The 12,038-nt window shown below is 41.9% G+C and overlaps 1 protein-coding gene across 1 annotated transcript; it reads right to left on the minus strand.

Moving 5' to 3' along the window:
- Positions 1–5,972: 5,972 nt before the first annotated feature.
- Positions 5,973–10,844, minus strand: clec3ba (C-type lectin domain family 3, member Ba). Its single transcript, XM_077205875.1, has 3 exons — positions 10,459–10,844; positions 10,166–10,261; positions 5,973–6,485 (listed from the first exon to the last, which is right to left on the minus strand). Exons 1-3 carry the CDS (start codon positions 10,553–10,555, stop codon positions 6,085–6,087), a joined length of 594 nt encoding a protein of 197 aa, XP_077061990.1. The 5' UTR covers positions 10,556–10,844; the 3' UTR covers positions 5,973–6,084.
- Between the last annotated feature and the right edge of the window lie 1,194 nt (positions 10,845–12,038).

Here is a 12,038-nt window from a genome sequence, read left to right on the forward strand (position 1 = left end):
TGAACGCAACCGTCTCTGACTCGGCGCGTTTGGGCATTATCAGTCGTAAGTTTCAAATTACACTCATAATCTGCCTTACAGTCGTTAAATGTGTCCCCGGCTAAGACAAAAATTATTTTCATAAGTTTCTTTTAAGAACGGTTCACTGAAAGGTTCTTTGGGGAACCCAAAATGGTTCTTCTATGGAATAGCTGTGAAAAGCCCCTTTTGGAGTCTTTATTTTTAAAGTCCCCCTGTAGTCAATCATTTTATCCCTTAAAACTCACATTTGATCACCAAAATGACATAATTTAAAATTAAAAAAAGCCTTAAAATAGCTTGATTGTTACTCTACACCCTTGCCTCATTTGGTATATATGGTTCTATGAATATGCCAATTAGCCCCGCCTCCACTCACTCACTCAGCTCAGAGATCCACTCGTTGATGATCACACGTTGATCTGATTGGTTACAAGGTAGTTTGTGACGTCAGAAACACCAGCAATTTCAAACCGTGTTTTTTGGTTCACTGCAGTTTTAAGGAGAAAATACTCAGCAATGGTGATGACTTATGAATTTTTACATGGTTTGACTTAAAGCATATTAAAAACATCACTTATCTCTTATCTTGGATGGGAATGATGGCGCCGTTGTGCGTGGCTCGCCGTTTACCTTCGCTGGGATTATTATTGTTGATTTGCCTGCTTCTACTGTTTGTCACTCGAAATATGTCACCACTGCTGGTGTATGACCGCCTGACTCTATTACGTATTTGTAACTCTATACAGAAAGAGCCGATTTACGGCTCTGTCGGTCAGTCGACAGGTTCGCCGCCGCCTTTCCTTGCGTCTATACCTGCCTATCTATGGCGTCAATCCTACCTGCCATTCCGCAGAAATCACCGCAGGAGACGCGGTAAGAGGGGCGGAATACATGTCAGGCTCAGAGTTTATCTGACATCATCCTCCACCTGTGATCGGGGTCATCCGTGTGTTGGGTCATCACCTGGGTTCATTGGCTGCGTTCTCTGGCATGCAGTTATCAGTGGCTCAGGTCGACTGTCCGGGCTCCGAGTGCCCATCTCCCCGCTACTGGAGCAGGGAGCGATCCAAGCGAGGGTGCGTGCTTGGGAATCTTCGCTCGCTCTGTCGTGCTTCCCAACGGACTGAAAGACGCTCAATTCATATGGCACTGATCAACACTAGGTCATTTACAAATAAAACTTTTATATTGAATGACTTTTTTATGACAAATGCTCTGGACTTTTTGTTGTTGACGGAAACATGGCTGAAACCAGGTGATGACAGCGCCTTCTCTGAGCTCCTCCCCCCCGGCTGTTCTTTCTACAATTCCCCACGAGTGTCAGGTCGAGGCGGTGGGCTGGCCACGCTCTTCAAAGATGAGTACAGATGCAGGTTATTACCTGCACTTGGTTATAATAGTTTTGAACTTCAGCTGTTTGTGGCTGATTTAGATTCTCCTGTATTATGTGCAGTTATTTATCGCCCACCAAAGCTAAACAAAGATTTTATGCACGAGTTTTCTGAGTTTTTAGCTGATATTGTTCCTAAATATGACAAGCTTTTGGTTTGTGGGGACTTCAATATCCATGTGTGCTGTCCCTCAAACCCACTTGCTCATGATTTTAAAACTCTTTTGAACTCTTTTGGCCTAAACCAATGGGTGGAAGGGCCGACACATCATCTTGGCCACACCTTGGATCTCATTATCTCACACGGGCTTTCAGTTTCATTTGGGGAAATAACAGAATCTGGTATTTCAGATCACATCCCTATTAGATTTGAGATCAGTGTTATACCACCCGCTAGTAAACCTGTCTCCTCAGCCTCTAGACGCCGCCTCATCACACCCTCTTTAGGTGTAGAGTTCGCTTCGGCGTTTATGGGCTCACAGTTTCATGCAATGAATTGTCTCCTTTCTCCCCAGATAATGTTCTCTCTGCGTTTCATTCCACAATCACTGAAATTTTAGACTCTATTGCCCCTTTTCGGACTAAATCTATTAAACCTAAGGTGGATCCCTGGTTAAATGTCACCACAAGGGCTCTTAGGCAACACTGTAGACAAGCCGAACGAAGGTGGAAGAAGGACAAACTATTTACATCACTGGGTTTATTAAGGGACACCCTAGCTGCATATCAGAGGGCTGTGAAGGACTGCGAAGATGCACTATCTTTCTTCGGTCATAACTAGCAGTTGTCATGAACCTAGAGTTTTATTTAATACCATTAACTCTGTGTTGAATCCATGTACCTCTGATCAGACAGAGGTTTCAATTAGTAGGGGAGAGCTGGGACGATTGAAACGCGGGACGGATGAAACATTGAGATTTCCTTGAAAACCTCTCATGTTATGTACGTCAAATTCCGTCAGCACGTACAGCACGCAATGCCTATCAGACCCGCGAAAACATTTCTACTTTACGTCTTGCCGTTTTAAAGTTAAAGCCGGAAAGCTGTTTTTGAGTGTGGTTAGTGAAATCTTTTGTGCGGTACTTTTTTTTGATTGACAAATTGTATTAATTGTTTCATGTGCCATTGTAATAATAATATGGCAGGTGTATTAGTACTGCATCACACCCTGTGTGTATAATAGTGTATAATATCAGAGTTTTTTAGTTTACGGACAAAACAGGTTTAAATGGCTGGAGGCGCTGTCGGGACGGTTGAAACAACGACTCGTGCCAGTTAAACCTGGTCATAGGAAAACACTCAATATGACTAAATCACTCAATATGACTCAAGGAATAAATGTAAGAATTAATTGTAAACTGATTTGTTTGTCTTCTTCAAAATAGCCTATTAGAAAGATTACGCAAAATGCACAAAGGCTTCTCCGATTGTTTATTGGGCGACAGAACAAAAATGTTAATATGAACCTTAAAATGAAAATAAATGACAAAATATGTTTGTAACAATATGTACATAATTTCCTTGTCAGGTATTGTTCATAAAAACAAGAATTAGATGAATAGATACCGTTTAAACTGTTTGTTTCATCCGTCCCACCCCTGTGTTTAAATCGTCCCGCTGTGGAGGGACGATTGAAACAAAACCCAACTCCCGTTCAAAGTAAATTTTTACTTAAATCATTCTATGTTTCTACCGAATAACACATGATACTAAGAGAACACATAGGTGAGTTGTTGATCACACACACACACAAAAAATCTATCTGTAACCTTATCTTAGAAAACGACGTTTATCTGAAAAGTGTTTCAACCGTCCCGGCTCTCCCCTACATGTGAGAAATTTCTCAGTTATTTTACTGACAAGGTAGCATCTGTCAGGCAAAACTGCAGTGCTAATTTCAATGTGTTTGTTCCTACTGCTTCTGTGCTTCCTGCTGTTTTTGAGGATTTCAAGCCAGTTTCGTTTGCGCTGCTTTCTGAGATAGTGCAACACATGAAACCCACCTACTGTTCATTAGACATTGTCCCTGCCAGGATAGTGAAGGAAGTTTTTAATAGCGCCATTGGGTCGAGTTTACTCACTTTAATTAATTCTTGTCTTAGTCTAGGTTGTTTCCCAGCTGCATTTAAACATGCTGTGGTCAGGCCGCTACTTAAGAAGCCAAATCTTGACCCTTCAGTATTATCTAATTTTAGACCAGTTTCTCATCTGCCTTTTCTGTCAAAGGTTTTGGAAAAAGTTGTTTTTATACAGTTACAAGCCTTTATGCAGAAAAATTCTGTGCTTGAAAAATTTCAATCGGGTTTTAGATCACGTCACAGTACTGAGTCAGCACTGCTCAGAGTACATAATGACATTGCCTTGTCTGTGGATGCTGGGAATCCTGCTGTTTTAGTGCTTTTGGACCTCACAGCGGCGTTTGATACGGTGGACCACGCAGTCCTCCTATCTCGCCTCGAGCATTGTGTGGGCATTCGAGGTTTGGCCCTTCAATGGTTTAGCTCCTACTTAGCAAATAGGAGCTTCTCAGTTATGATTGGTGAATGCTCCTCGTCAGCTGCTCCTCTTTCTTGTGGGGTACCCCAGGGTTCAATTCTTGGCCCAATCTTGTTTTCTTTATATATGTTGCCGTTGGGAAGTATTATAGGAAAGCACAATCTGTCCTTTCATTGTTATGCTGATGATTTGCAGATTTATTTGCCTTTAAAACCGAATGATAGTGTCGCACTTGACTCCCTACTTAGTTGTATTGATGATATTGAGTTGTGGTTGTCACAAAATTTTCTTAGTTTAAACAAAGCAAAAAATGAGTGTATCATCTTCGGTAACCCAAATGGTTCAGCGGTGAGTTTGGGGGCTCTGGCGCCATACCTTAGGCCAGCTCTCAGAAATCTGGGGGTTATTTTTGATTCTAACATGAAATTTGACAAGCAAATTAGCAATGTTGTCAAAATGAGTTTTTTACAGCTTCGTCTTCTAGCTAAAGTTAAGCCTTTTCTTAACAAGCATGATCTAGAAAAGGTGATTCATGCATTTATTAGTTCGAGGTTGGACTACTGTAATGCTCTTTATGTTGGTTTAAATAAAAGCTCCATTGCACGACTTCAACTTGTAAAAAAATGCTGCTGCTCGGCTTTTAACAAATACATCGAAGCGTGCACACATCACTCCCATCCTCTACAATTTACATTGGCTTCCAGTGCAGTTTAGAATAGATTTTAAGATTTTGCTGTTCGTTTTTAAGGCCCTAAATGCCCTGGCCCCGGAGTATTTGACTGAGGCCCCGTCCACACTACTGCGTTTTCGTTTAAAAACGGAGACCTTTTGCTACGTTTGCACCTCCCGTCCACACTAAAACGGGAAAAACGAAGACCCAAAACGGAGAAGTTTAGAAACGCTGCAGCTCCGTTTTTCGTTTTGAATCTCCGGAGGGCGTTTTAGTGTAGACGGGACAAAACGGAGGAGTTTGGAAACGATGACGTAGAAGGTCACGCTCGGCTCTATGATTGGGTGTCATCACCCATGACGTATCCTTCCCTGATTCGTCAGCCACCCATCACATGTCCCGTCACCGGAAGAAAACAAACAAAAACATCCTGGACTACGTAGCTGATGTTAGTGAGTGCAACATGGATAACGAATTACAAGCGTTACTGACTTTGATGTCTTTGTTAGCAGCTGTTGTGCAAGCAAATTCTGCATTTTACAATGCTATAACTGCCTACATGCGCCGGAGGCAAACTATTATTCGAGCGATCTATGACAATTCCTGTGTGCAGCGGCGGTCCATGAAAAGAAATCTCTGGTCTTCGACATTTTCTAATCTTTGCAGAGGTAGCTAACGTTACTTGCTTCCTCATCAAATCTGTGGAATAGTCCATCCGTTTCCTGTTTACACCGGCACGCGCATGCACAGTGTTGGAGAATGGTCACGTGATCCGAGTTTTCAGTCGTTTTAATGTGGACGGAGATCAATTCTAATACGCAGCTAAAACGCTGGTGTGGACGGAGATCGTTTTCGTTTTAATTCTCCGTTTTTAAACGAAAACGCAGTAGTGTGGACGGGGCCTGAGATTTTAACTCTGCGTGAGCACGGCCGGTCGTTACGGTCTTCAAACCAGTTGGTTTTAGAAGTCCCAAGGGCAAAGTATAAGCGATGGGGTGATCAGGCGTTTGCAGTTATTGCCCCGAGACTCTGGAACAAGTTACCCCCTGATATCCGTACAATTACGGATGAAACTGTTTTAGGTCTAAACTTAAAACCCACCTGTTTAGAATGGCTTTTAATACGCAGTAGTGGTGTGACAATTTCCCTGTTTTTGTTTCTTTTCAATTTTACTTTTCTTTTTTTGATTTTCACTGTTATATGTATTTATTGTATTATACGTTTTATTTTTTATGATGTGAAGCACTTTGGATACCTGACGGTTGTGTAAAGCGCTATAGAAATAAAGTTGATTGATTGATTGATTGACATAGACATATAAACAACATTAAAAGCTGGATTTTCACCCCCGGGGGACTTTTAGAGGCATCACAGCAACAACAACAAAAAATATAATTTTTGAAACCTTTAATTTTAAGAGTCTAAGGACATCGCAGTGTTCACATACTTTTGGTTGTGTATTATGTTCACCATGCATCAATTTATAGCATGTAGCAATACTAAGAGCTTAGACGATGTTGAACTGGCAGACAGATGCCTTTTCACCACGGCAGTCCTCGTCGAACCACTTCCCGTTGGCTGTGCTGGACAGTATGGCACAGTTCTGGCTGCGGCCCCCGTCAGGCTGATGGGTGATCTCTGATTCCCAGTTCTTAAAGCGTGTTGGTGAGCCTGTCTGGTCAGTCCACTCGCCCTCCTTTAATATATCATTTAAACCCAACCAGACGTGCCCTTCTGGCCCAATGGTCTGCCGGACGTACCCGTACAGCTGGTCGTTCTCATCACCAGAGAGAGGGCTGCTCAGAGTCCCACCTTTTGCAATGCAGTCATCGTTTGCCGAGTGAAAGGTCTTCTTCATCGTGTCTGCAAGAAAACATTTGCCTGGGATCTTGATGCCTTTCAGGCAAACTGAAGAGAGAAGGAAATTCCTTTAGGATCATTTATATCATTATGTTTTAATAATCTTTTGTAATGATTTATCGTGGTGTAAAAAGCCAATGTGTCAATTTGCAAATGTATAACTACATATGATAAAATACATAACATTCACATTTCAATATAATGACATTAAGTATATTTTAGTCTACCATAAATTATTTTCAGTATATTTGGCAGTGCACTTTAACCTTATTTTTGATAGAGATAATTATGAAATTACATATAAAGATCTACTTAAGTGGGTCAAAAAAGCACTTTAAAGTTCAGCTAATTGCATTTAATATACATTTAAACTATAATAAAGTTTTATTTAATTTCAATTAACATGCAATTGAGTGTCCGAAAACATTTCTTTCAGTTCACACTTAAGTATTCTTTTATTAAGCACACTTTCAAGTATATTACAAGTACACCGATTTTAGTATACTTACTACCTAAATTATACTTGGAAAATATACTTAAACTTAACTTAATTTTACTTATTAAAATGAACCTGAAGTATACTGTACTTCATATTGTTGTGTATCTGAGTGTCAATCATTCAACCAATGTACAATTTAAACTTGTTTTTGTACCCTGCTAGTAGATGTTGTAACTACACCATTCTGGCTACAAAACGTCTTGGTTATGTATGTAACCCCTCATTCCCTGAAGGAGGGAATGGAGACGTCACGTCGACATATAGACGAATTGGGATCTCGTCTGAGAGCCCAATCACCTTAGAGTGCAAGATGATTGGGCATATGTATTACACATATGGACTGGCGTTCAGGCAGTGCAAAATATAAAATGTCTCTGAGGAGGCTCCGGACAAATTAGGAGGGAGTCAGCACCGGCAGGGACGGCAGAGCGGACTCTACCAAAAGACACAGGCTCACCGTCAGGGAACCCTTACTGCAGAAGAATACACATATGGGATCAACATAGGGATCACAACATACGGGCACCCAGCCTAGCACAGGGGTCAACTACTGGGTGTACTTACGAGTGTTAGGCCTGGTGTCAGATGCTCCTGACTGCCAAAGGTGGTGGAGGAACTCAACAGGGTTCACCAACTGGGGAAGTGCAAAATGTAGAAAACTAAACTAGAGCACAACAGCACAAGCTTCTGGTCCATAGGAGGGGAATGTCGCAGCAAGCCAACACTGAGCGGGGTCTCTGGTGTTACTGGCTACTTGAGGCGAGTACTGAGGTCGTTGCGGTCGGTCCACGTACAAGCACAAGGCACAGACGGGTCAGAGAAAAGCTAGGCATTTATATAGCACATTTCATACGCTATGGCAATTCAAAGTGCTTTACAGAAAGGAATTAAAATAATCACGAAATAAAACCAAGGAAAATTAAAACTATTATAAAAGAAATTAATAGATATATGATACAGTTATAAAATGAATTAAAAGAGTAAAAAGATGATACATAGATAAACGTCTCATCTGGCAAAACACCGGTGAATCATATTTTTCACAACTCCCAGTTTTACTCTGAGATTTTCCCCTGGTGATTAAACTGTGTCTGTGGTGTTATTTTGGCGCCTAAAAAATCTATTGGACATCTCCGATGGACCTTTGGCAGTGAAGCCAGTATGAGCCAGTCGTCGAGATGGTTGAGGCTGTGCATGCCGTGCTCTCTCAGGGGAACAAGGGTCGCCTCCGCGACCTTCATAAAGACGCAAGGTGATCAGGACAGTCCGAAAGGGAGGACTTTGAACTGATATGCCCTTCCTTCAAATGCTAAGTGTAGGAACGGCCTGTGTTGAGGGAGAATCAAGACATGAAAGTACGCGTCGTTTAGGTGGATCGCTGCAAACCAATTTAGGGGACAGATGCATCCGAAGATGCGTTTCTACATTAACTTGTGAAGGGCCAGATTCAAGACTTGCAGGTCCAAGATTGGCCGTAAACCACCGCCTTTCTTGGGCACAATGAAGGAAGGGCTGTAAAGCTTAAACTGTAAACTTACATCGCTTAGCGCGCTCAACTAGAGGAATATCAACGTACCCTTTGGCGACCCCGCCATCGAGGGTAGTGAGGGGGGAAGAAATACCAAACCGGTTTTGGGCAGAAAAAGGTGCCGTCCATGATCTAGTGACCTCTTCTAGCACTCCCGGGAAGAATGGTACCGGGACAGGGCGCTGAGCACCAGCACTGGCTGCCCCGAGATACCAATCATCAAACCTCGAGGGTTCGGGACACGGTGGAGGCCTCCTCTCGAGCACAACTCTCTTGGTGGCCCGGGAAAGCATAGCCGTCAGCTCTGGGTCAGGCTCGGGCAACGCTACTCTCCCCGAAGGGGAGTCTCCATCCCCGAAGGACTCAAGCTCACCCTCCGATGCATCGATCGACATCTGGTTGTTGGGGGAAGCTCCGAATGAAACGACTGGTCCCCCACGAAAAGGACCAGCACGCTCAAACAGAAGCTCCACAGGTTGCAGTGTGTTAGAGGAGTGAAGGGCCCACAGAGATTCCCTCGGCGGGGAAGCCCTCACTGTGTTCCTCAAGTCACCCTGGCTTTTTGCCAAAGTAGCCCTCTTCTGAGCTGGCCCAGAAGAGGAACTCGATTGGGGCATAGGTAAGGGGACCCCACCTCTCCTGAGGTATTGGTGTCTCGACCGTGATACCGAGATGGTCATCTTCCCGCAGTGGTTGCATGACTCATCCACAAACGCGACCTCAGTGTGCTGAATGCCCCAGCGCGATCTCACGGCAATTCGTACGAATTTTACGAGGTGGCTAATTCGTCCGAATTCATACGACCTCCCTTGTACAAATTAGTACGATTTTTGCTAGACCATCAGCCGGCGTCAGGAAACGACCACACCCAGAAACGCACGGGTGGAATGACATCTTTAAAAAGATGCATTGTCACATGAGCAAGTCCGTGCTTGCTCTTTCAAGAAATTAAGCTCTCTCTGTAGTGCTGAAGCACACAGGGGAATGGCCACGGCACAATGGCGGGAAATAGTGCAGCCTGCAGAGTGCACTCACTCATTGAAGGCACGGCCTCTCTTAAGCTGAATGAACAGCGCTCTCATTGAAGGCGCAACACTCAAAAAAGCTGAGAAAACTGCTGTTTTTAAAGCTCTGTTGACCACTGTCACACCAACACCGGAACAAGAGGCTTCTTCCGGAAGAACGCTCGTTTTGAAGTAACACTCTTTGGAAAATGGAAAGCAGGAACAAACAAACTTCTCAGCTCCGAAGAGAAAAGCAAATGTGCATTGCATCTGCTTCTGTATTTATACTCGCGCTGCGTGGCAAAGCGCAAGATGCAAATCTCACACGCCAATCTCCATTGGCTCGTTTATTTTACACTTGAATGGGATTGGGCTCTCAGTCGGGATCCCAATTCATCGGCATGTCGACGTGACGTCGAACGTGACCGAATGAAAGGGAAAGCATCTTTCTCAGATGACAGACATTTTAAAATCATACCACAAATATTTAATTATATGATATTTCACTAGTGACCAATTATTTTGAGTTCAAGTTTTGAGTTGTTTCGAGGCCCAAGATAAAAACATTTGACTTTCATAGTTTTGATCGCTTTATTAAAGATGCTTTGAAACAGGATGCATTGTGAAAGGCGCTATACAAATAAAATTGAACATTTCAATCTCTTTATGTGAATTATAGATATATTTTATTCAGTACCTGCTTGTAAGGCTTGTTGTTCCTTCAACAGATTCAGATCCTGCAGAATCTGATCGATCTGTTTCTTCAGCTCCTCAATAGCAGCACTGTTCGACTCTTTTTTTACCAGCACAAGGACAGAATTTACACATGATAAACAAACACTGCCAGTTTAAATGCATGATATACAATATGTTTTCAAAACATTTAGACTGACTTAACAACTTTTATTTAATTTTGTAAAATACAAATTTTGTAAAAAATCTGTTTTACTACCTATTGCATAAAAACACAAAAAGCACTTTTCTGTTTACCTTTTTTCTCATTCTTTCTCTTTGTAGAGCTCTGCTCTGGGCTGGACCGCACCAGACAAATGACACAAAAAAGAAGCTTGACAGCTTTAAAATCCATATTGCTCACGTTAAACTGTGTGTAGCTAGAAGCCACTGATCTGCTCTACTGAAGTCAAGCTGCCCGTCACGAGCTGCGCAACAGTATTAGGAACAGATGATTTTCATTTAACAGCATGTTGAACAGATCAACAAGCCCTTTTTTTTCTGGCACTGCATGGCTGCATTATTGCAATACTGCACTGCAAGTTATCTCACATTATTATTGTTAGTTATTATTATAATTACAGTAGAAGTATTATCTTGTAAATACAAGGAATGCAAAAAGTGCTGCACAGGGTGTAACTTCAGTATCTCGCTGCTCTTTGGGTGTAGGGATGGTTCCACACAAAAGAAAGAACAATCCAAGGCACTCGATTAATTCGTTTCAAAGAAATATAAAATCCTTTATTTTTTCATGGTTTAGATTTTAAAAACAGGTGACAAGCAACGGCACACCTTCGCGTCGCGGCCAATAAGCCTTCATCAGGGTGTGCTACAGGGTATATTATCCGTATTGCACTGCATTATTTACTAATCAATGTATCAGTGGCTTCTTGTTACAGTGGTTAATAATCAATAGTAATGTGTAATCGTTGTATTTATTATTGTTTACTCTGTCATGTAATTTGCAACCTAAGCATTTTTATTAGGAGGATCATGAATTTGTATCGGTGTCTATCCAAAGCATTTCTTATAAACATTATTTATATTTGTTTGTGATATTGTGTTACATCAGCGCTATGACCTCACTGGGTGGAGTGTCATCTGTCTGTTCTCCACACTCAGACACTTGGCAAGCGTGGAATAATATGATGATGGGTGTGTTAACTAGAAGCACATGCAGCAGTTATAACCAGTGTTGGGGAGAGTTACTTTTAATGCATTTTTACGTTATACCCTAAAGAAGTAACTAATTGTTTTACTTTTCACCCAAAGTACAGTGCGTTACGGTACTTTTGCGTTACTTTTTCTCATCTGGGCTTGCCTTTCTTGCCTGTTTTTTAATAATAATAAAAAAGTTATATTTTTGGCAAATGTAAAGGCCCTTTCACACCAAAAGTGAAATGAATAAGGAGATGCAGATTCACATCCGTACAGTAGAGGGCGCCGCTCAAACAAACCTTTCAGCTGTGCTGCCAAGAGAAGAAAGTTCAACACTCTAACTTTAGCAAGAAAAACAAAAAATGAAACACAAATGTGATGTTCATTTTAAGTCATTTTTGCTTATTTGTATGGTTGAATTGGATAACTGAATGTCAGCAGCAAAGACATGGATTTATTCTTTCCCCGCCAACATTTTTTTTTAAGTTGGCAGCACTGTCAAAGTTTTTGATAATTTTCACAAAACTTTAATGGCCCCCAGAATATTTTTTTGTATGAATATCAGAACATGCGATATATCAAAAGAAAGAGCAGAGCCTCTGAAATGTATTTTATCAACACTTGAATGATGATCAAAACACGATGGATTAGATCGAGTCCATCATCATCCCCAAATGGGT

The sequence above is a fragment of the Siphateles boraxobius genome, unplaced genomic scaffold (assembly GCF_051911475.1).
Source record: "Siphateles boraxobius isolate OS27281-9 unplaced genomic scaffold, OSU_SipBor_1 12, whole genome shotgun sequence".
Taxonomy (NCBI): domain Eukaryota; kingdom Metazoa; phylum Chordata; class Actinopteri; order Cypriniformes; family Leuciscidae; genus Siphateles; species Siphateles boraxobius.